Genomic DNA, 23518 nt, shown 5'->3' with positions numbered 1-23518 from the left:
TGTGTGACGTTTGTGATCTTCCGAAGCGCTGTTTGATTGTGATAATATCAATAATTGATATAAGTTGAGAAGGAAAACGTCATCTGCGAGGTAAAGAAAGTACTGGGGAATCGTCACACCAATACCTTTGGCCTATCTTGTTCGAATGAAGAAATATGAATTGCTTGCTTGTAATTTGGTTTCAAATGACTTCTTAGATCCAGTAGGAGTAAGTAAACAATCGGACCATTTGTCAAACTAACCAAACAAATCCTATGTATGCATACATTCATCGTCACAAGCTAGCATCGCCATCCATAAACAAGTCTCGCAAGGTAGCCTACTTGTCCTCTTATTGACCCACTAACATTTCCCCTGTTCTTTTTGTCTGTCACGCCACGCAATCAATGGAAGACTAAACCCAAAATCCAAAATAGAGAGAAACAGCAGACACCATCTCATTTCAATCACAAAGCAGAACATGAAACAAGTGCGTAGATATGATAGTGAGAAGATATGGCGTCTTTTTACCCCTTACTTACTGCCCAAAATAAAGGCATAGTTGACTTCATGTACTCGCGGATATTACCACGATGAAGAAAGCATGAAAAAACATTCTGGTCAAAACGACGCTTCTTCGTCTATCACTTGCGTTTGCGTAAACATCTTCATTGTATCAACGAACGACCAAAAACTCTCAAAACGCCATTTGACCGCAAAAACACTTTGTGTAAGCAACTAAACTCATTGCATTCTCGATGTAATTCATTCTAAACAGAAAAAATGGAACGTAACGCTAACTATGCCAGAGCGATATCGTCAGCTGATTTACTTTGATCAAGTTCGAGTTGTGGTTGGGAATCACGATGGCGACTTACGAAAAAGAGGGAATTAGGGGATATCTTTTACATAGATATCTATATTTATCGTCGGAGAGCTTTCTCCATGACTGATGATGAGATTACATACGGAGAATCAGTTTCATTCCTGCCACTTTATCAAAGTTGAGGGAAAAAGCAGGACGGGAACAGGACTCACTGGCATCTTTGGTGATTTCGGAGAATTCAGTAGCTTGGATTTCGATGTGAATACCTATATGGATGATGAAGGGACAGCGATAACGCGAGCAGTGTTTTATTGCATGAAGTGTGAGTAGAGTGATGGAAGAAAGTCAATGAGAGCGATTCATCGAGAAAGAAGGTGAACAGTATGATTAGTAAAGGAAATATGAATATTGTGAAAATCGTTACAAGCAGACTCACCCTCGAGTCGTCGTCGAAGAGCATCTTTGGAAGAAGCGAACATCATCTTGTTCTTGACATTGGCATCGTCAGGGGACCTAGAGGTGAGGTGTGTTAGCGTAGTTGGCATTAAGCTTACAAGAAGTGATCATGAAAATCCTGCGTTTCAAGACCCATATCTGCACTCTTTGTCTCATTTCTATCACCAGATTCTTTGGCCCTGTCTGACGTCTTCCTCAGTCATAAACCCCTGCCTTCCCTTCGTAGAGATACAGTCGTGAATCCCTCATCTAGCGTCTCGCTCCAATTTTACGTCCCTCCATTCGGTCGGACTGACGCAGTAGTCCAGTAGCCCCATACATCTCGCCATCTTCTCTGTTCACCGCGATATTCGATTCCGAGGCCATAGGCCGCCCCCAACCCACCCCCTGCCCGAAAAAGGGATAAACTCACCAGACGACGAAGACCAATTTATTTCTGATACCTTCACCACCAGGTAAAGTGAATTCGAAATCGTATACTGCCCATCTACATTCTTTTTCGGGTAATTCGCCCACGAAAGAATCAAAGTCTTTTTCTTCTGATGATTTGAGAACCACGATTGATTTTTTATCTTCTGATAATCCGTATACTACGTAAGATAGTTTTTTACCCGTTTTGAGTTCTTGGAATTTTTCAAGACATTCTTGGGTCTACCGAGCAAGATCCTACATGTCAGCTACAGCTACAGCTAGTTGAAACTATCTGATCAAATAGTATGTCAAGTGGAATGACCAAGGTCTCCTCCACCAAGATACCCAGATGGTGGGTTGACGATAGTCAAGTATAGACAATATGGGATTGAGCGGGACTATGAAGTTGACAGCGAGAGATGGGATAGTTGAGCAAGATATAGAACACATCATCCCTGTACTGATACTTCGGATGTATCATCCACCGCTAATCCGCCATGAACGACGCGAAAGAAGGATAAGAAATGGATACACACAGGTTGAACACCGGAAGACTAAATGACGTCCACCATTCAACAAACATCAGTATTCTCTCTTGTCTCCGTTTGAATCGAAGTTGACATACCATTTTGCTTGATCTATATTTGTCTAGTTGATTGAGAGTGGAAAGGGATGACGAGTTGGTCCTGAATTGATATTGTCAACAAAGGAAGACGGGTTAGAATGATCTGTATGAATTGTATCTGTTACCTCGTCAAAGCGGTGACGATGAGAGGGGGTGGTGGGGGGGTGTGATTCTTGATCATCGTCAACATGCGTGGCGCGATTCATAGAGTGAAAACCCTGAATCAATAACAAAGAGCTTGCCCCCAATGTGGCACAAGAGTTCATTCAGGTTTACAATACATATATCAAATGCATGGTATACATACATATACACCATCCCATTGAGAACGATACAAATTACTACACAGAAAAGAGCTCATTACATCGTTATATCATGCATCATAGACAACGTTTGCGCAATAACTGGACTAGGATGTGAAAGACTCTTCTAGGAAAGCGTGATCTACAGACGGTACCGACAAGATAAGTCCAACCGTCCTTTCGCTTTCGAGTGTTCCAAATCCGCACTTACAATCAAACGCCCTTTGACCATTACCAACCGGTCTCTCTTGACCTTCTTGCAGTGGAGGAGGGTTTCTCTCTTCCGGCATAATCTCCACAAGGAATCTGACCGTTTCTTTTGGTAATTGAGCGTATTGAAAGTCGATGTCCGTGACATAAGGCTGGTGATATTCACAAGTTATACATCAGCACAATCATACTTTCATACTCAAGTACATGGTCGTAGTTCACCTTGTCTGCTGCCATACCTCTGAATGCTTCTCTCAGCTGTTCAGGAGAAGAAGCGTCATCTTTGGTGAGATCGACCTATCATACATATTATTAGCTATACTTTCCATACTCGATGTTCCTTGCTATACTCACAAGGAGATCCAACCAAGCTTCATAAGTGATCTGACCAAATTTCTGTTGCAACTCTGTATATATTATGGCGATCTCTTCTTCCGCATAAACGATACCTAAAGAAGCTAAAGCAGCGTGCATTTCCCATACTTCAAGTGTCTATTCACGCTAATCAGCTTATCTCGCTTCTTAAAGAAATCCAGGAATGAAAGCTGAACGGTGCTAATCGATAACCTACGTTGCTTTCCTCGTGCGCGAAATGCTTGAAAGTAGCTTCGAATTCTTCCAATTTAGCAGGGGTGACATTCGTATGTTGTGCAGAAACCATCTGGTTATCCACAAAAGCGATCTTCTTCTTCACTCCACCTTCTGCCAGTTCCAACTCATATTGTAAATCGTCATACGTCAAAACGGTGTAATCGTTTTCTTCCACTTTGGCTTCTAGGCAGCCATTGTTGATATCCGCGATTGTGGTCGTGAGGGAATGATGGAGTGAGGGAATTGAGGATGAGAGTTTGGTTAAAGTCTGCTTTTGGTCCTGCGAGGTGGGTCACAAAATAACATATCAGCTTGAAAGCTTTCCTCCCGGTCTGCAGCTGCAGTGACTCACGGGTAAGGGTCCTCTTAGAGTGCCAATAGCTTGCTCTATCTGTTGTAGTCTTAGCACAAAGTCTTCGGCGGCTCTAGCGAAATTTTTCCTTAAAGCGTCTTTGATGCTTTAACCAAAGCAGGTTTATCAACTGAACTCTTCCGATTAAGAACAGGCAAAATTCGACTCACTCCCTGATGGTCGCGTTGATACCCCTACTTCTCCCTGTCTCAGCAATCAAGAACTCCTGCCAGCTCTTCTCCAGATCTTCCAATCTTAGTCCAGGTGTCGGTTCCCAAGATCTCAGCGCATACGTTTTGACTTTCGTTTGTATATTACTGTATAACGCTGCTAATTCTTGTCTCTCTTTCACGTAGCCTCGTTTAGTCGTCTTCTTATATTCGTTGAATCTGTTCAAATGTGATATAGCTTCTGGATATGTTGTAGATTGAGGTGTTATTGACCATGAATGTAGTGTCGAGTCGAGAGAGGATAATAGGGCATTCATTCGTCGCTCGAAATCGTTTTTGTTTGTCCTAAACTTCCAGTGAGCTAAATCCCCTGGGGACGAAGGAGGGGTCTTCAGCTCACCAAAGACCCTGCATCAACTCAGCAAATTTCTCCACTCTCCTAGCTCCTGTCTCAGCTTTGTCTGTAGTACAATGTTAGCTGATAGATCAACGAGGACTGCCCAGCTTACCTTCGCTCGAGAACTTATGGAAGAACTCTGCTACATAAGTCATGACCGATCTCTCATCTGGAACTTCTACATCACATAGATCGTTTACTTCTAATAAGCGCTGAGGAGTATCGCATCAGTTGTGCGAGGATTCGCATAATATTGGAGAAAGATGCAATAGAAGAACTCACTGGAATACCAAGTCTCTCTTCAGCTACTTTAAACGCTAATTCCGTATTTCCCCTCTTATCCGTTTTATCCAATGAATGATAATCTAATAATTCAGGTCGATGTCGATGTATCAGTGCGCATCTGTCAAGATTATCGGAATTAGTGGACACGTCGAAAGCTCTACTGTTCCTGATAGAGGTGCTCACAAAGCTAGACCATCTGCAAAACTCTTCTTGAAATTCTGTACATCTACTTCAGGATTATAAGGTGCTGTTTTCCTTTGACACCAAAGTAAAAGGCCATCTTTTGCTGATAGACCTTCTTCACTATATTCACACATCACTCAATCAGCACTTCAATGAACAGTAAATTGACTAGCATGAAGTAGGAAGAAGAGACATACGTTATACTGGCTATGGTGAATCTCAAAATCAAAGTCCATATCTAACAAAAATCAACATTAGGGAACATCAAATAAGTCTACAGTCCCTAATTGAGCTGAAGTTGAGATGAGAGGATTGAGATTTAGGAAAAACAGCGAAAGATGATTTGAACTTGAACTTACCATTCCTAATATTAGTTTCAGATTACCATCAACAATATCTTCCGGACCGATATTAGTCAATTTGATACTTTTGCTCCTTATGAAATTCAATGCCTTTGCTGCATTTTCACATTTCTGTACTCTCATCGTTGGTTTCTTGACGTATCGTCCTAGAGATTCTTCCGACATTATTTCCTGTGTTGATGGTTAGCTGATAAGTGGAAGGTCTCGAACAGGGGAGCTTACGAGGAGCTAAGATGAAGGCATATCGTTAGTTAATTCACTTCTTCATTGAGGGTCTGGATAAGGAAGAGGTGATAGAGAGAATGTGACCGCTCACTTGAATAAGCTTCACACCGTTTGAGAAATCCCTTACTAGATCTATCATAGGATCTAGCCCTTGACTTTCAAGTTGTTTATTGAGCCTACACCATTACATTGAAGCCCATCAGCTATGTTATACTCGATACGAATATATTGGAGCATATTCACCACTTGCAAAACGTTCTATCGACCCAAATCGTATCGTCAGCTCAATTTTACTCCGGGAAGCAGAAGAACGATTTAATTGACCTAGCTTGAATATCAGCCCATTCATATTCTGAACTACCATGACCATTGCCTACTGTCGGACTTGATATACCTATGGGTTTTGGACTTCCAGGTGGATTGCCGAAATTGATAGCTCCTAATGATTTCGTACGACCATGTCCCATCCTATCTGAATATCCAGTCGAAGACGATGATCCATTCGCACCTGAATTTGCTAATGTATGTTGAGAGTTACGTCTTTCCATGAGTACAGGTGATAACATCTTTGCGGGTTGCGTCTTGTGATAAACCCCTTGTATCTCTGAGGAGTCACGGACGAGAGGGAAGATGACAAAATAAATGTATGTTGATGAGAAGCTGAAGTCTGAAACTTATTGTGAGCCCGGAATTGCGCGCGTGTGATTTGTATCTGACAGGGAAGACGCGTGGGCAAAACAAGAAGTAACGGAACCAAATATGGTATACAGGTGGTGTACAGCACTAGATTTAGCTTGAATGCATTGACTACCGTAGTTTGGCTGCACTTCTGCTTCCAGCGACTTCGCTGATATCAGAGCATCCGCAGTGTGAATGGAGTGCATCGAAACAGAGAGCTGCCCCACCCTCACTATACTCATATTCAATGTTGTATATACACTATTCACTGGCATTTGAGTGGGGAACCCCAAAAGCCACGTTTAAAGGTGAATGATTGGCCGACGATCATACATCTTTTACGTCATCGTCTTGATATATGATGAAATCATCGTACCTTTTTGACGTGTCATAAAGTGGTCTGAGCGTTGCAGCTCCATTGTGTCTTGTACTACGATTTGGTATATAAACCCCCATTTGTCTTGGAAACGAATTCCTCTTTCATCACTTCAACTGATAATTTGCATTCACATCCAAACAACAAACTTCATATTCAATCAAAAATGGGCTTCAACACTCCTGATCACGATACCATGGCCAAGCTCAGAGATGAAGCTGAGAGTGAGTGTTGCGTACCATCTCGGAGTGTGCCAGAGGTAGACCGTGCTCAGTACACTTTGTCACGCTCTACTCGAGTAATCCCACCTTCTACCACTGTCATTTCCACTCCTCGTTCCCCTTCCCCTTCCACTTGACTCCCCTTTCTCCCGACTACCTGCATAGACGATGAACATGGGCTGATGTAAATTACATAGCCAACCACAAAGCCTATTGGGCTGAGAACGGAAACGGATACGAACCGACCGGACAGTTCTTCCCCGGATTCGAATCCGGATGGGCAGATGCCTGTTCCGCTTTATCATCCGGCAACGAGCTGCCTGGTGACCTCGAGCAATGGGGTAAACAACGTGCTCAAGAGAACGGTAAAGATGTTGATCAAGATTGGGAATGGGTTCACGGATTCAAATCCGGTGCAGGTGCCGCTCAACAAGCTGGTTCCAACTGAGTGAGTTATCGGTCTAGTGCTCAGAAGCTTGATTAATCCCAAAATACTGACTTCGTACTTTGTTACTCAGGCTCTCTGCGTAACAATGTGATTGCCACTAGCGCTCGAATCTCGATCAAGATAACACGAAAGAATGGTGCAACGAGTTTATACGAGAACGAAGCACGTACAAAAGTATTATGCATGAACTGTATGGAGATGAGTTTAAGTTCTTCCTTTCACCACAAAGTAAGCTACCAAACCTCAAGTAATCTGGTAGCGAATACAGTAGTCAAGACAGCAGTGATAGCGTGTGAGAAACCCATATTAACCTGTTCTCCTCTCGATTGAGCGTTTAAACAGATCATATAATCAGTCCAAGAAGTTATAGTCCATACCAACAAGAAAACACCTAAATTCCTCTTCTGATTATTGTTTTGATTGATCATATAAAAGATATACAATCCAGCAGATATATTACGTGCTGATAATCCTGGATAAAATGTTATTTCTTTATTTGTTGAGTTGACAAGTCCAAAAGCGTGAGATTCTATTGTTTAGATTTCACAATTGAAGGAAATTCAGTATGTATCCCATCTGATTACACGCTGCACTTAACAAGATCCCGAAAACTCACGATTGAGTGGATCGTATATACCAGCTAAACCTAGTCCGGTAAACACAAGACCTAAACCACCAGCGATATATTTATGATATGTTGTTAATCCACTGACAGCTGCCATGTTGAGCCGTACGTATACAGGCGTCTCGCTTTTGCACTGTTTGTTAATATAGTAGATGGATTATTTCATGAGGAAGAATGATTTTGATTTCATATGTGAACGTTCTCACTATTTATAAGTTACGTGTATCAAATCAAGCTTAATGTCCTTCGGAGACAATTCCGGTCATTTCCAAAAATAGAATTATTGGAGCTTGGAAGCCGAAGGTCAATCGCGAGTGTACGAGATGACTCGTACGCATGCTTGGATGGGCTCAAGCATTTGACTGTAGGATCCACAACACCGATCACAGAAGGTTAATTTTGGTTATTTGATACATATTGATTGATACGGCAATCGATTTTGACGTTTGACACTTCACATTTGCCATATGATGTATATACTTGCAGATTATTTGCAGATTATTCACTTATTCACAGATTATGTTAAAAATACTCATGGCAAACTGTACGCTTCACGCCCACGTCGCAGTCTTTATGATACGGGTCCGCCCTAATCCCCTCAGGTAACTTTGACCGATGTTACGTCCTCATGCCATTTCATCTTTCCACCTCGCCTGCCCTCCTTCTCTTACCTCTCGCTACATCTGCCTTCTTACTTCCTCTTTTTCCCATCCGCTCAAGAGTGAAAAGGTGCAAAAGCCTTCTTGAACTTTTGAGCATCTTCTTTATCTTCAGCTTCACTTTGAGAGCATTCTTTCCAGTCAATTCGATGATGATATCCCAACAGACTACCAATAACCATTCTACGTCATACAACAGATGTCAGCATGCGTCTTAGCCGCGAGTTATCATACCGTGAATTTCTGGGTATTCCTGAAGCAAAGATCCCAAAATGCAATGTTGACTCACCTTCCGAATTGTAAATCAAAGCCTCCTTTTAAGAGGTGAACTAGTTTCTTTCCATCAGGACATTCAACTTTGAAGTAATTTCCTGTGGGACCGATTCTAGCCAAAGCTCTTTCAGGTTCTTCTTCCCATTCGAAACCTTGCGCTGTTCCAGCCTTTCTGAACGAATCTTCCACTTTGTCCGCTAAATCCTTAGGTATAGGAAGGATCTGAACATGAGCGTGTCCACCTCTACCTGAAAGTCGTCCTACTTCAAATGTCACTGGAACAGCTCCGTACGACGCGTAACAGGCTCTCAAGGATGATTTGAATCCTTCAAGTTCGGAAATGATAGACATTGCATCTTCCGCTGGGATGGAAAGGAGGGTGGGGTGATGAGCGATTGGAATAATCTAGCAAATTGATGAGCTGGCCATCCCTCGTTTTTTTGTCTAATTGCTTACCAGCACATGTCCACCGCCGGGCACAAGTGGTTTCTGGCCTCCTTGAGCAATATGTTTGGGCAACGTAGGGATTAGTTGACCTTTAGGAAGAGTGACATATGTTTCAGAGCCAATTGCGACGATCAGATGTTTGGTGACTTTAGGATTACTTAGACAGAACCAGCCTGACACAAGTCGCTGTGAGCTGATGACTCCGAGTGTCAATATCTGGCAGCTCACATTCTGCGGGTCCCAACTCCTTCTTCTTGGATTTGACTTCTTCCCTCTCGAGCACTACAGGACAATCCTTGATATAGTGGGCATCTGCAATACCACATGCTCGACACACGTATCCTTGAGGAGGCGGTTTCGGTCCACGAGGCTTTTCGTCTTTTTGCGGGCATTCTTTGATGAAGTGATCAGACTACGAAGATGATCAGCCGTATTCAAGTTATCTGAAGCAGTACCCACAGATTGACATATTTTGCAAACATATCCCGAAGGTGGTTTGGAGTGATCTTTCGCATCCCTTCCGCTCTTTTGAGGGCAGTCTTGGATCCAATGCTAGCAAGACTGTAAGCTGTATACTATGACTATATGTTGTGAGCTTACCCCAGGTTGAGCACATATCTTGCATATATAGCTGTCAGGAGGCGCTCCACCATCTGGAGTCGTCACAACGATAAGCTGCGTTACAGTTCTATCTCGAACAGTCAACTTACCTGTTCTACCTCTCTTAGTACTCTGCCCACCGAAGATGTGGTTTTGATCTTCCAGTGCAGCTCTTTTCTTTCCGTTTGACGCTGAGCCTCCTGGTGTGGAGGGCATCGCAAATGGACAAGGTGTTGAGTTTGCTGGTTTCGGTGGTAAGGGAGAAGTAGCCGTTTGAGAAGGAAGAGTGAACGCGTAGAACCACTATGGAAAACTTTAGATCAGCTATGTGTGCCTAGAGAGACCTGACGAGGCTCGCTCATACTGACTCTAGCTTTTTTTCCACCTGATGGAGCTTCACCGCCTAAAGCACCAAGCTTGACAGCTCTAGTCCATCGTTCTTCTTTACCTGTGGGACCATTCCAACCCCAAGGTTCTCTTTCCCAGAATCCTTCTCCATCACCCCATAAAAGGTACCTAGGCTTAGCTCTTCGTACTACTTCTTCTAGTGGTGGGGCAGAATTGGCAATCGATACTCCCGAAGAGGGGTACGAAGGTGAAAGGGTCGAGAGATGAGGCGGAGGGGAAGAGAAAAGTAGGAGATCGACACCTTGAAATGCTGAAGGAAGGGCTGATGCCGATGCTTTGGCAGATGAGAGGGACTCGGATGGGTTATTGAGAGATCCAGATAATATGGGATGTGAGAGGATACTCGAGATCGAATCCTTCGAAATGACAGGCGAGAATTGATCCTGTTGACACGTGGATCAGCTTCACCGTATTCGACACGTTGACACCTAACGACTAGTAGGAGGTGACTACTTACTCCTTTTGTGTCATAGCCTTCTTCAGTGAATTGTCCTCCTACGCAAGCTATCTTCAAACCTTGAGCGGTGGTCAGGACCGTTGATTTACCTACGCAGAGCGACGATTAGATTGTGCATTAGTTACAACTTCAGGATGACATTTGTGGAGATAGCTCACCGAGGTAAACTAGATTATTTGCTACTTCACCACCAGTCTTGGTTATTTGATCTTTGACTTGATCTGGTAATTCATATCTGCCAACGGTGAAGTATGTAGGGACGGGGACTAACATCGTCGTTCCTATCAGCCTGGGTTCTTTCCATACCCCTGCTTGTGTTCATGATCGATGTCAATGGTAGGAATGACAGCTCTTACAGTTTAGACCTCCAACTTCGGATCCATCACTTCCTTCTTTGAACAGATCACCAACTATAACACACGCATCGAATGGACCGTGTTTGGAGTTTATAGCTGTAATCTTAGCTATAAGAGTCGTCAGTTCCGATAAGGGAGAACCTATGGCGAGACTAAGAATAACGGCGGAATAGGAATATGCGTCACGTCAGGGGGAAGAAACAACGATGAAAGTTTAGAGAGTCAGCTTGTTTTTATCCCAATTCGAGAAAAGAAAAATAAGGTAAAAAGAAGACGAACATTTTGAGTGAATGAGGTTGTTGAGCCATTGTAGGATACGTCCACTGGATAAGCAGGATGCTGGCACGCGAACAGCCTATGCTTGTGAGATGAGGGCAAATGAGAGAAAGTAAGGAAGGGAAGAATGAAGGAGAGAAGGAAAAGAAGCGAGAAGGAATGTTGATTTCGTATTTGGGAAAGATATGAAAAGTGGAGGGAAAACAGGTTCATGGATTGCAGTATCAGTGGCACATGGATCAATCCTCTTTGGCTTTTATGATCTTTTCGTATACCTGCGTGATACTGGGCAACGTCTAGTCTTGTCTGGGTGGTTTATATGCATCATATCACTACAGCCCCTGCATGACACACGTAATGTATGAGAACAACCTCACTACTGAGGCTCAACTTTATGTAGCTCCATAAGGCAACGTGTCTCAGCTCACGTGAAACCTAATTTTCCGCTTTTTCATTTTTTACTTGCAAGCACAGCATATCTGCTCATTGACATGGGTTATGCTACGTCAGACTGTTGGAAAGAAGCTTATCACATGTTCTATGATGAACGACGTACTATAGATTTTGCACTCTCTTGCTCAACGGAAGACATCAACTTCGAGTCTCAGGGATACTCTTTGTCCCCTACTTGATGATTGCCTAATCGTCGAATGGGATCATTTCATGGTCTTCAATATCGTTCTGCTGGCATATCAGGTGTCTTCGCCCTCGCCCTTGTACATCTCCATCGGACGATAGAGACTTTGACGACAGAAAATGGTGAACTCGTCATCAAAATGATGGATTCTACATTGAATCGATTTCCGCTTTCGAGAAATTACCGAAGCATGGGTCCGGTAGTAGATTCTGTAAGCTTGCACCTCATACTCACAAAAGGTCTACCCCATTCTATTCTGGCCTTATCTACTACTCATCAGCAGCTCCAATTCAAGTACCTCAGCATGCAACCCCAGCCTTTCATCCCACCTAAAGCGCCACCAGCTAAAGTTGTACATCGTGATCGAGCTAATAGGTTATAATCATATTGGCCCAGAAGTGCTGCACGTCCAACATCTCCATAAACAACCACAGGATCTCCTGGGTCTTGGGGTGGTAGTGTTATCTCCTTTATTCTCACGATCAAGGTTGGCACTTAAGACGAGGAGGTCTATCGGACTGTTCCATTCACAACGAAGATAGTTTAGCCGCTGATTGCCATTGGCTTGAGTTACGGTGACAGTCACTGATGACTTAGCAGTCCTGTGACATACTGCACCCATATTTTATTCGAGGAAGATGTTTTCTGTCTGATATCCAACTGTGAAAACACAACATGGAATGCAATGTGCTGAGTTCCGATCAAGTTAATCATCCGCATCAAGATCTGCAAGACAGAAACAACTGTGACCTTCTGTATACAAATCGAAAACACAATCCATCCGTTCATAGTTACTCGCAGACATTCACCTCCGTCTGGATGTTGATAAATCCCTAAGATGAGAGTTTACTGCTTGCCAAGTATATCACTCGTACACAAAGCTGAATATACGTTTCCAAGAATCAAGTTAAATGGATACAGCATATTCTCCATCATCGCACTCAACATCCGGAAGATCGGTTAGAGAGCCGGTCGCATTGTGAGGACCAGTTGATCAGCGTAGACGAGTAGTCTTTGGAAATTACATGACTATGCATTGCCACCCATCTCCTTGTCATACCTATATTCATGAAGGTCACTAGTGGAGATGCACCCACGGGGAAACCCTCGGAGCCCTTTCCTGATCTGCCACTAACAGACACAGGAAAATACATGTAAGGTACGGTGACAAGCGTATGGTGGCAAACGGATTAACCGGGTGGATTCAACCGGAATGAGTCCATAAACCATCATCGTGACTTTGCTATTATTGGTGACGTTGACATCCAGTAATAATACAATTGGATACATCTCAACATCTTCAGCTCGTCCCTTGTTCAATCAATCACTCACTTGACCACTCACTCATCCTTCGTCCGAAGCCAGCCTAGAAGAGACAGGATAACAGGCGGGTATATCAACTCAAGGCAAGAAGTAATCCGATAGACATGGTAAGCTCACAACTTGATTGGTCCGATCAATCCCGAATGAACTGACGATATGTTCAATAGTCTCATAAACCAATAGGAGCAGTACGTCCCCATTGCCTTCTAAGATTACATCCATCCATCTAGTGATGACTGCCTTCATAATGAATCCCACCTTGTTTGTGATTGGACAGTTCGGCTGATCGATTAAATAGCTCTCTGGAGCCTCCTTATTAGGCGGTATCTTCGCATATACCAAATTCAACTCGACTCCTTCTCTCGTCGCTTCCTTTGCTATTGGAAGTGCTATGTTACTGTCTTCTATGAGAATAAGGGATGGGATGGAATATGGTTATGAAGGTGCTGCGTGTGAGTACAACACTTTCCTTTCAAATATTCGAAAGAGATGATGGACAAAGGTATGACGGGTGATACTATATCATAATCATTGGATCTTAACTTGGGGATGAAACAAGGTGATACAGTGTCATATTGATTATGGACGTTGATACCTGGAAATTGTTGTATCTGTAGTGACATCTGCCGCTTTGGTAGTTCCCACTTTGAGGTGAGTTATTCTTCATTTCCCATACCCATTCGTCAATCCGATTCCCTTCATCCGGAACATTTTGTTGTCAGATAACAAAGATGTTTTTGCTGACCAGACGTTATTTCATCTTTTGATACAATGTTGTAGACGAACGATCAAGACTCGAATGCCAATTCCAGCTACAGTATGCGCACTAGCAACTGCAAGTACGGCATATTACATCAAATCTCTAGCTGATTATCGACGTCATGCCATCTGAGCGAGATAAACAGGAAAGAACATACACGAGATAAAGGTTGAATAGGTAAGAATTGGGGATTAGTAGAATCAGATGGATGAAAGCTATTTTGTGAAGAAAAGGATCCATCTCGAAGAAATCATTGAATCTGTACAACTACTTTGATGTCTATTTGGCCTTTCTCACAGCAGACGTATTGAATCGGTCACATTTCAATAAGATAGTGAAATAAGATTTTTCATGTATGATCTAAATTAATCTCGGTGATGTACATAAATAGCGTAAACAATGCAAATCATGGTATATAAGTGCTAGGTATAATTGGATTCTATCTATAAGTGTGCTGGTCTTGATGGTGCATCCTATATACCGTATGCGAAGTTTAGTCACGAATCAAAGATTCAAGGATGACGACGAATCACTCACCCTAATCATTATACTTATTCTGTGACCTGACTGTAATTTCTTTCCATCCCATACTGAACCTTCAGATGAATAAGGTAAGATTGAATGTTCATAATGATATCGAACAGTATCACTAAGATCATAATCGATTTCAGCTGTCTAACCTGTCCACTATCACTGTTTGGGATGAGATGAATGTAACGTCGTTGATTGAAACGGTATAAGGATATATGTGAACGATAGTCTGTTTTGACTGTCATATGTGACTTACCGTTGTAAATACACACTGCCATTATCTAACCTTACATCCCATCCTTGACTTCCTTTATCTTCACCATCCTTCTCCTTCTTCTCCAATCTTAATGTCCTACTTGCGCCTAAAGATACGCCGCATATCACACTCCCCGAAGCTTCTAAATTATCTACATGCGCTAAGATTTCTCCTTCAGGCGCTAGATGAAGTAAATGAGTCAAAGATCCTTTCGGAGGCAATACTCCTGAATCTGGATCTGTGTCATTTACTGGTAAGTTGGGTAGTAGAGCATACAGACGAGATAGGATTGAGTTGAGAGAGGGGGGTGATGAAGGTGGTAGAGACGATAAAAGCGTTTCTCGATATTGATGAATGACGGAATCGTAGTGACCCTATTGGAAAACAAATGGTCACCATTTTTATGATAAAAGCAAAAGATGACAGACTGACAGAGACGACATGAAGTGGACTTACTTCTTCAAATCCATATTTCTTGTCAAAAAGTAACTGTAACCCCTGTACATCATCTTGGGATGTCAACACCGTCGGAATATCTTTCACACTTTTATCACCACGCCTTCGCTTGAGAGTCGTATCCACCCTATCTAGTTTCCACAATGCCATTTCAAGTAGGGTTTTACATTCTTGAGGAGTGAAGAATCCCGGCCAGAATGAGAAATCATCAGATTTGATTATCGAATAATTTGTAGAAGAACAAGGTTTATGTGGTCTAATTAGTGGAGATACCGATTGAAGAGTCAAAGGAGGAGGAACAGCTGGTGGAGGAGGTATCGTGTGTACATATCGTACGAATCGATGGATCGACTTGGACAGCATACGAGGACCAATCATGGTGCGACTACCAAAGACATGCAGCTATCCACCTATGCTATGAGAGCTATATATGCACCCCTTGACTTGTGATACGAACGATGAGCTTTTCAGTTTATAACTTCTTTGAATGATCGGATTTCCCGGGTAAAAGTTCCAAGCGGAGATAACCGCATTACGTAATTCTGTTTGTTGAGATGTATCGATGATGTGACCGAATAGACAATAGACCGATGGAAGATTATAGATAACTATATTTACATATATAAACATTCCTCAGAATCTATATCTTTGCTTTCACTCACAGATACCCCATACGAACACCACCGAAAGCGACATACTAAAGATGACAACAGAATCAACGTCGCCAGCACCCCCAAACCATCCAATGGCACCCACGTCCCGCGAGAGCAGACCTACAATCGTAGGTCCCGATCAACCTGAATCACCTTATCCCATGAAATTAGAGGGAAGCGTTACGAAAGGGTTTGGAAGAGGTGCTAGGTTTTTAGGTATACCAACGGGTGAGCGGGACGCTTGTATCTTCATAATATCCGAGATGAGGGTAAAAGATAGTGTGCTGATGATTTGTTACAACATCTCTCTGATCAAATTACAATCACCCTGCTTGGTCATCTGCACATTTCGCCTCACCCCGACCTTGTGGTTACTGATGTGCAACTCAACTCATACGATGATGATAATATCCTTGTTTCGTCTTCTCGTACGACGACACCAACATTCGTCCAAACCGTATAGCGAACTTACCTGACACATCACTTGACCCACTCAATGCATTAAACATGACGGGGATCTATTATGGTTTCGCGCGAATCCATCCATCATCTTCAACACCATTACCTTCAACTTATCCTACACCTATTCATTCGGGCCCATCAACACCTTCTTTACAATCCGGTAGTGAACAAAACCCATTTGGTGATGATATAAGCAATGAAGCATTGGAGAGTATACCAACTATAACAGCTCCTTATCCACCTGAACAACACGCTCAAAGATGGAGTAAAGAAGACGAAAAGATTTGGCCAATGGTCATGAGCGTTGGATGGAACCCTTATTTCAAAAATGAGAAAATAACTGCTGTGAGTGATCTTTTTGACTCGATCGGTGTGAGAGGTGGTGGCGGATCTCATTGTCCATTGTGGTGTAAGCTCAGATGAAGGGGTCACGTATGGTTTGTATCTGTCATGGCTTTCCCTGTTGTCTTCTTCGTGATTCTCGGGAAATACGGACTGTCAGAATCTATCCATGGGAATCTGGTTGTGTACTTTCTACCAAGAACGCTGAATTTCTTCTGTTTGCTCATTTACAGGAAGTACACATCATGCACCCTTTCAAAGCAGATTTCTATGGACATCACATGTCCGTGTTGGTTCTAGGATACATCAGACCTGAATTAGACTACGTATCAAAAGGTGAGCTCATAGGACCTGCATCTCGTCAAAGCATTTTGAGCTGAACATATCCTGAAACGAATAACAGAGGCTCTCATACAAGATATCCAAACAGACGTTAAAGTAGCTTTGAACAGTTTAGCCAGACCTGCCTACGCTGAACTTGCAAATGACCCGTTCCTTACCAAAGAATCGGCATGAAATGTGAAGAAAATCAATAGACGAAATGAAAAGTTGTACTTCTTCGACTCGAGACAAGCGGAAAAGCGCAGTGTAAAGAGTGAAACGTACAAAAGGATTCAATAGATCTCAGATAGCTTGCATTGTTTATAGATTTATGACATACCCAATGAGTCAATGTATAAGTCGCATAACCTTCAGATTGTGCCTCTTTCTCAGCCCAATGTGACGTTGAAAACGGTATGCCCAACGGAAGTACCTAGGTCGCACACGGATGATAGAAGCGGAATGCCCACCACCGCAGATATATACGACCATGTAATCTTGAACAATGTCTGCTCATTAGGGTGCCAGAATATCAATACTGTCCTTTGCTTAATGTAGAAACATCTCGTCTGATGTCAAATCACAATTTACGATGTCCCCCCGCCGTTTTCACTTAATAGCTGCTTCATCCTTCAACGAACGGTCAGCACCATTGTCCGATTTTATATGTTCTATTTGCTGCTGAAATGAATCGGATGGTTGCTGTGGGAACAAATGATCTCATGACCTGATGTATAAAATAGAAAGAAATACCGACTGGGAATCGATCAACCCCATTTATTCTTTTTTTTTTGATGTTGAGACGAACAACTAAAATTTGAAAAATGCAATTTAAGAGAGATCAAATTTCAAAGAATAATAGTCTACTCCTCATCGGCCTCTTCCTCCTCTTCATCTTCCTCCTCATCTTCCTCCTCCTCCTCCTCCTCAGATTCTACTTCCTCTCGCTCGGTCTCAAGGACGGCGGTGGCGATTCGGTCAAGATCTCTCCTGTGAATTGACGACATTGAATCAGCATGATTCCTCAATACGCGTGATCACTGATATCTTAATCGGTGTTGGTGGGCACCGGTCGTCCCTCGTCTGTCCATGATGGGTAAAGAGCGTGTGACCCATAGTGAACCGACAAGCATGATGAGATATGTCACTCACATTCCATCTTGGCTGATTCGTCTACCACCATCAGGGTGAACTTCAAGTACACCAATCTTCTCGAGAGATTGAACTACGTTTCGTTGAACACCGGTGGCAGAGTCTCTGTGGTGAGATCTTCGGGTACCTCTTCGGTTGGTGGTTCCGTGAAGTTTGGCAAGGGCACCTACACCAACGTGTTTTCGGAGGTAGATGTGTCGAGCGACGGCGGCTATCCCAAGTTGATCAAAACAGATTTAGTTTTGTGTTAACTTTTTCCACCTTTCACCGATGTATATTTTCCAGCAGGAAGTACAAGGACCGTTTCCCTGCCATCCTTTCTACTCAAACGCCCAAAATTGCTCATTCTGACTGACGGTCAGAAAAAGACATCCTGAGCCCACTCTATCTCATACTATCCCTAGCCCATATCCAAATCCAAATCCAAATCCAGATCCAGATCCATTCTGCGTCCTTCCTTCTCTTATCCTTTCCAAGTAAAACGAGAACTCACCAGCTCGTACGTAGTACCAATCCGGGTCATAAGGTGCCAATTCTTTTTGGGAACCAGTCTTAACGATATCGACCCATGTGGGGATTTCGAGTTTACCGGATCTTTTAAGATGGGATGAGTAAGCCTTGATGAAGGACTCGGCACTGTTGGATTTGTCGCGTTGTTCAAATGAGGGACGAAGGGGGAAATGACAATAAGATATTTTGAGCATTGAAAGGAAGGTTGAGGTAGTTGAGAGTTTGGATAGCAAGGTTAAAAACAAATTCAGTCAGCATTCGATCATATTCATATTATAATTCCCAAATTTCATCCTTTCCAAACATTCCAACAATCATTCCTCTCTGAACTTGCGAAGAGTCTTTCTCAAGCAATGATTCCTAGCTATATCTTTCCGTCAACGTCTTCTCCATACCATTCCCTTCTAGGCTTGAATGTAGATCCTTGAATCCGACTTGATGACCTTGCCATTCTATCCTTCTTATTTTATTTCATTTTTCCGAATTTCCTATCCTCGATACATCCTGCTGAAAGCTCGCATAGGGATCCGTTGACTCACCTGATGTCACGAACACCTGGCATTTTGAATTATTGATGGATGGGAAAAGGAGAAGATCTATATTAGATGTCTGTTGTCTTGATCAAAGTCGTTGAAAAACCTGTCGTTGTGCCAATCTCCAATGTCCCAAACAGTCAGTTCCAATCCAATCCAATCCCAGAGTAGCGTACACTGGAGATTCCTATGCAGCGAAAGCAGACCACCATACCATGAAGCATTAATACAACAATATTAAAATCGTAATGCTTGATAATCGGAGAATTCGGTAATTACTCCCACAGTATAACACTCGGATAGCTCAGTGGCACCTTTACAACCAGGACAGCACATCGGTGTTAAGCAGCCTCATTTAAGCGATACAGACGATTTGACAGGATGAACGGAACCACCCTTAATGGGATTACTCATTTAAAGAGAAGTGCATGGCGGTGATGTCCGTTCATGGTGGCGATGGGATTTGAAGATTTATGTTGACAAGATTGAGGTAAAATGTTCAGAATGTTCAAAAGTTATTTCAAGCGGTGTTGCTCGTAGATAGATATATAGACTCAACAAAGTCACCCACATTATTTTACAGACTGACCATAACAATACTGCATGAAACAATGTGAGTACATGATCTCGATTTATGTAGCTATACAAAAAAAGCTGACCTTGTCTCGATTTATGTGAACAGGTCACGATTGATATTCTTGAATTTACCTTCATCACTCTCACCAGAAACGTTTCGTAAAACACTCTCAACACCTAAATCAACGTCATCATGTACGATAACAGATTTGAAATTGGTACAAAAGAGGAGGTTTGCTTTTGTAGGATATAAAGATCAAGTCGAAGCTCAATTAGTCAAAGATTGGTTTGATGGTACTTTTCAATTCGGTGGTGGAAAAGTCAAAGTTGATTTTGTGAGAGATGAGGCGAGTGTTCAATATATCACTGAATATGGAAAGGAGTACTGATGAAACGTGCTACTGAGATAGCCTTTGGCTGTTGCGCCGTCAAAATCAAAGTCGAAATCGTCCTTGGTGTCAAAAAGCAATGATATACCACTACCCGATGTTCAACCTGCAGCCGGACCTTCAAAGAGATTACAAGAGTTCATGGATGTAATGAAAGGTGGAGATAAAGCCACTCCTACCTCTACATCCAAACCAGACGCTGTACCAGGAGATGAAGGCTGGATAGCCGATGGATTAAATACCAAAAAGGAGAAAAGCAAGAAAGGGAAAGAGAAATCATCAGAACCTGAGCTCAACCCAGATGCGAATGTCGATGGGGAGGATGATGATGCTGCTTGGTTAAGAAGGAGACAAACTGCCTTACAGAATGACGGGGAACCTTCCGTAAGCCGACTTTGAGTGTCTCATCATATCAAAAGTGAGAAAGCTGACATCGTGGTTTTGTATGGTTCAGAACATGAGTCCTGATGAATCCCTCATTTTATCAACAGGGAGGTTGTTCATCCGAAATTTAGCATTCATAGTCACTTCTTCGGAACTATCAGATCATTTTTCGAAATATGGTAGAGTGGACGAAGTCCATTTACCGATATCTTCAACAACGGGTGAACCATTAGGAACTGCTTTCTTACAATATCATAATCCAGACGAAGCATTGACGGCCTATCAAGCACTGGACAAAACTACATTCCAAGGTAGATTATTACATGTCTTACCTGGAAGATCTAAACCCGGTCAAACGACAAACGTCGCTGGAGTAGTGGATGGAAAGGTATTGGGAAAAGCTACTGAAGGCAAAGGAGAAGTGAAAAAGGGTGTAGAGGAAAGACGTAAAGAAGAAGGTAGAAAGGGTGTGAATTGGGCCACACTTTATATGAATGTGAGTGGTTCTCCCTTTACAGCTAAGAGACTCTCATCCTTTGTTTTTCATCGACAAGCTCAGCTCATTGCTTTGCTCATTTCGCTAATCCTTTTTGGTGGTTGTGAACCATTAGAGCGACGCTGTTGCAGCTTCAGTGTCCAACCGAATGGGAATAAGCAAATCTGAATTACTGAATAGCGAATCCGGAAACGCAGCGGTCAAACTTGCACTTGCTGAAACTACTGTGATTGAAGAAACGAAAAAGTATTTCGAAGAAGCTGGAATTGTGTTAGACTCGTTACAACCAAAAGTGCCAAGATCTCAAACCATCATACTAGTGAAGAATATACCATTTGGGACTACAATACAATCGTTGACTGATTTGTTTGCTCCTCATGGTAAACTCACTAGAGTCTTATTGCCGCCTTCAGGAACATTAGGAGTGATAGAATATGAAACTCCGATGGACGCGGGTAGAGCATTCAAAGCGTTAGCTTATCGTAGACTTGGTAATTCGGTTTTGTACTTGGAAAAAGGACCGATAGGAATGTTCAAAGAAGAATCAAAGGTACAACCTATATCAACAGCAGAAAAAGAATTAGAAGAATCAAAAGCCCTACTTGAAAAAGTATCTGATATAAAAGAAGTTCCTTCAGCGGATGATGAATCGGGATCAACGTTATTCTTGAAAAACTTGAATTTCACAACTACGACCTCAAGATTGAATGGTGTCTTATCTTCGTTACCCGGATTCTCATTCGCGAGAGTACAAACTAAACAAGATCCAAAACGTGCAGGTGAGACACTATCAATGGGATATGGATTTGTGGGATTTAAAACTAGAGATCAAGCTTCAAAAGCTTTAGCTGGATTAGAAGGTTTAGAGATTGATGGCAAAGTATTACAAGTCAAATTCGCTCAAAGAGGTTTGGAAGAAGATCAGAAAGAAAATAGTAGAGAAAAGGGTAAAGACAGAGATGCAATGGAAGGTAAAACAAAAGGAACTAAAGTATTGGTCAAGAATTTACCATTCGAAGTTTCAAAGAAGGAAGTAAGGGAGTTGTTCAGGTAAGTTAATTGGCTTGTTTTCTCGATAAAGGATCTTTTGATGAAGGCAATTGCTGATGTTGTATACCATTGTATAGTGCGTACGGTCAACTTAAATCTCTTCGATTACCAAAGAAATCAGTTCCATCGTCGACGGGAGCAGCTTCCACGCGTGGATTCGCTTTCTTGGAATTCACGACTCATACAGAAGCTTCAAGAGCTATGGAAGCTTTGAAACACACCCATCTGTTAGGCAGACATTTAGTACTTGAATGGGCTAAAGAGAGTGATTCGGTTGATATAGAAGGTTTAAGAGAAAAAGTAGGAAGAGATGTTAGATTTTTGAACGAAGGTGAAAACGGACGAGGTGGTAAGAAGAGGAAATTGGACTTCAAAGGGAATGCAGCAGCAGCTGAAGATCTCGATGGACTGGATGAGGAAATGTAATTGTAGCGTTCTTTTGATTATGACTATACTGTTTGTATGCATTTTCGAGCATTGCCATGCGGTGAAATTTATTACATTATACTTGACGAAGATTTAAATGCTACATTGGTTTGATTATTGCTCTCTCGCCACGGATACTATTTATTAGCTCTCAAAACTTTCTTAACAGACCTGAGGTGTCATTTCCAACAATTCGATCTGACCCTCAACTTCTCCCATCCAATATCCAATACTTCGTTTATCGTTTATTTCTCGGCTTCCGTCTTGCTTGTGTTCAAGGGGACTTCACTATCTTTATCACCTTGTTTCCCTGGTGAATGTGAGTAATCGCCTTTGGCAGGAGATCGATTAGTGAAATCTTTGCCAGACTATCAAACGCAGCAGAAGCGATTAATTTTAGCTGATATCACTTCGATTTGTCCATCTGAACGCAGATCAAGTGTGACTCACCTCGTTTTCTATTGATTTAGCTGATGAGTCTGGGTTGGGATCTTTATTGAATGCTGCGTCTGTATGAGCTACGTCGTCTGTCTGGAAGGATTGAACGCTGGTTAGCTCAAGAAGACTTTCTTTCTCCTTAGACTCCATCTCGTTCATGTTCCTCTTAAACATGAGTCATTTCACCCACCTTCTCTCCTTCAAAACACTATCGATGAAAGGCGACGATAGACTCACTCCAGCACCTGTACTTCCAGCTTCATCACTATATAACTCTTTTTGACCTTTGTCACTCGCATAACCTCTTCTACCTAACAGGTAGTTTGATGTAGTAGTAGTCGATCGAATAGATAAGCTCGATATAGTTCTAGTTCGAAGTCTGGATGGTCCAGGCGAAGTGAAAGTGGATAACTCAACGGCTGCAGGAGCTGAAGGAGGCGGGATTAAAGGTGTACGGAAAAGTATCGAAAGTGTTCTTTTGGTTGAGTGGAACATGTCGTACAAATAGTTATGTAGGAACTGACTGGTTTGTCGTAGATTGTATAATGCAAAGGTAGACTATGTTGTGGGCTTCGAGTTGAGAGATGAAAAGTATCGTGTATAGAGTATGTATCGTATATATATA

General features: G+C 42.4%; 11 protein-coding genes across 11 annotated transcripts; 4 read left to right on the top strand and 7 right to left on the bottom strand.

The window, feature by feature from the left end:
* Nucleotides 1-902: 902 nt before the first annotated feature.
* IL334_002896 (cofilin) lies at nt 903-2300 on the bottom strand (the record flags this gene model as incomplete). Its single annotated transcript, XM_062934634.1, has 6 exons — nt 903-928; nt 1018-1071; nt 1242-1318; nt 1674-1912; nt 2209-2226; nt 2298-2300. The coding sequence occupies 6 exons, from the start codon at nt 2298-2300 to the stop codon at nt 903-905; spliced, it is 417 nt and encodes a 138-aa protein (XP_062790685.1).
* Nucleotides 2301-2706: 406 nt separating this feature from the next.
* IL334_002895 (uncharacterized protein) lies at nt 2707-5940 on the bottom strand (the record flags this gene model as incomplete). The annotated part of the gene is made up of 16 exons (XM_062934633.1): nt 2707-2741; nt 2811-2961; nt 3032-3106; nt 3164-3301; nt 3381-3680; nt 3753-3858; nt 3923-4267; nt 4323-4383; nt 4432-4531; nt 4602-4722; nt 4788-4907; nt 4985-5025; nt 5147-5320; nt 5466-5550; nt 5618-5632; nt 5699-5940. 16 exons carry the CDS (start codon nt 5938-5940, stop codon nt 2707-2709), a joined length of 2109 nt encoding a protein of 702 aa, XP_062790684.1.
* A 654-nt stretch (nt 5941-6594) lies between these two features.
* Nucleotides 6595-7097, top strand: IL334_002894 (uncharacterized protein; the record flags this gene model as incomplete). The annotated part of the gene is made up of 2 exons (XM_062934632.1): nt 6595-6652; nt 6847-7097. The coding sequence occupies 2 exons, from the start codon at nt 6595-6597 to the stop codon at nt 7095-7097; spliced, it is 309 nt and encodes a 102-aa protein (XP_062790683.1).
* Nucleotides 7098-7330: 233 nt separating this feature from the next.
* On the bottom strand, nt 7331-7819 carry IL334_002893 (uncharacterized protein; the record flags this gene model as incomplete). The annotated part of the gene is made up of 2 exons (XM_062934631.1): nt 7331-7626; nt 7714-7819. The coding sequence occupies 2 exons, from the start codon at nt 7817-7819 to the stop codon at nt 7331-7333; spliced, it is 402 nt and encodes a 133-aa protein (XP_062790682.1).
* A 618-nt stretch (nt 7820-8437) lies between these two features.
* IL334_002892 (uncharacterized protein) lies at nt 8438-11230 on the bottom strand (the record flags this gene model as incomplete). Its single annotated transcript, XM_062934630.1, has 12 exons — nt 8438-8564; nt 8671-9059; nt 9111-9274; nt 9330-9513; nt 9561-9653; nt 9702-9754; nt 9812-10004; nt 10070-10492; nt 10567-10655; nt 10725-10832; nt 10923-11074; nt 11202-11230. 12 exons carry the CDS (start codon nt 11228-11230, stop codon nt 8438-8440), a joined length of 2004 nt encoding a protein of 667 aa, XP_062790681.1.
* A 2032-nt stretch (nt 11231-13262) lies between these two features.
* Nucleotides 13263-14050, top strand: IL334_002891 (uncharacterized protein; the record flags this gene model as incomplete). The annotated part of the gene is made up of 5 exons (XM_062934629.1): nt 13263-13265; nt 13326-13346; nt 13457-13610; nt 13776-13809; nt 13939-14050. The coding sequence occupies 5 exons, from the start codon at nt 13263-13265 to the stop codon at nt 14048-14050; spliced, it is 324 nt and encodes a 107-aa protein (XP_062790680.1).
* A 311-nt stretch (nt 14051-14361) lies between these two features.
* Nucleotides 14362-15539, bottom strand: IL334_002890 (uncharacterized protein; the record flags this gene model as incomplete). The annotated part of the gene is made up of 4 exons (XM_062934628.1): nt 14362-14391; nt 14456-14567; nt 14706-15079; nt 15162-15539. The coding sequence occupies 4 exons, from the start codon at nt 15537-15539 to the stop codon at nt 14362-14364; spliced, it is 894 nt and encodes a 297-aa protein (XP_062790679.1).
* A 325-nt stretch (nt 15540-15864) lies between these two features.
* IL334_002889 (uncharacterized protein) lies at nt 15865-17134 on the top strand (the record flags this gene model as incomplete). The annotated part of the gene is made up of 4 exons (XM_062934627.1): nt 15865-16042; nt 16278-16621; nt 16852-16954; nt 17022-17134. 4 exons carry the CDS (start codon nt 15865-15867, stop codon nt 17132-17134), a joined length of 738 nt encoding a protein of 245 aa, XP_062790678.1.
* Nucleotides 17135-17802: 668 nt separating this feature from the next.
* On the bottom strand, nt 17803-19163 carry IL334_002888 (uncharacterized protein; the record flags this gene model as incomplete). Its single annotated transcript, XM_062934626.1, has 4 exons — nt 17803-17929; nt 18092-18302; nt 18585-18727; nt 19141-19163. The coding sequence occupies 4 exons, from the start codon at nt 19161-19163 to the stop codon at nt 17803-17805; spliced, it is 504 nt and encodes a 167-aa protein (XP_062790677.1).
* A 574-nt stretch (nt 19164-19737) lies between these two features.
* On the top strand, nt 19738-22455 carry IL334_002887 (uncharacterized protein; the record flags this gene model as incomplete). The annotated part of the gene is made up of 6 exons (XM_062934625.1): nt 19738-19751; nt 19817-20057; nt 20121-20483; nt 20554-20979; nt 21095-22029; nt 22107-22455. 6 exons carry the CDS (start codon nt 19738-19740, stop codon nt 22453-22455), a joined length of 2328 nt encoding a protein of 775 aa, XP_062790676.1.
* Nucleotides 22456-22700: 245 nt separating this feature from the next.
* On the bottom strand, nt 22701-23388 carry IL334_002886 (uncharacterized protein; the record flags this gene model as incomplete). Its single annotated transcript, XM_062934624.1, has 3 exons — nt 22701-22823; nt 22906-22986; nt 23131-23388. 3 exons carry the CDS (start codon nt 23386-23388, stop codon nt 22701-22703), a joined length of 462 nt encoding a protein of 153 aa, XP_062790675.1.
* Between the last annotated feature and the right edge of the window lie 130 nt (nt 23389-23518).

This window comes from Kwoniella shivajii, chromosome 3, assembly GCF_035658355.1.
Source record: "Kwoniella shivajii chromosome 3, complete sequence".
Lineage (NCBI taxonomy): Eukaryota > Fungi > Basidiomycota > Tremellomycetes > Tremellales > Cryptococcaceae > Kwoniella > Kwoniella shivajii.
Note: the sequence above shows the minus strand (reverse complement) of the source record. Positions and strands in the feature narration are given on the sequence as shown.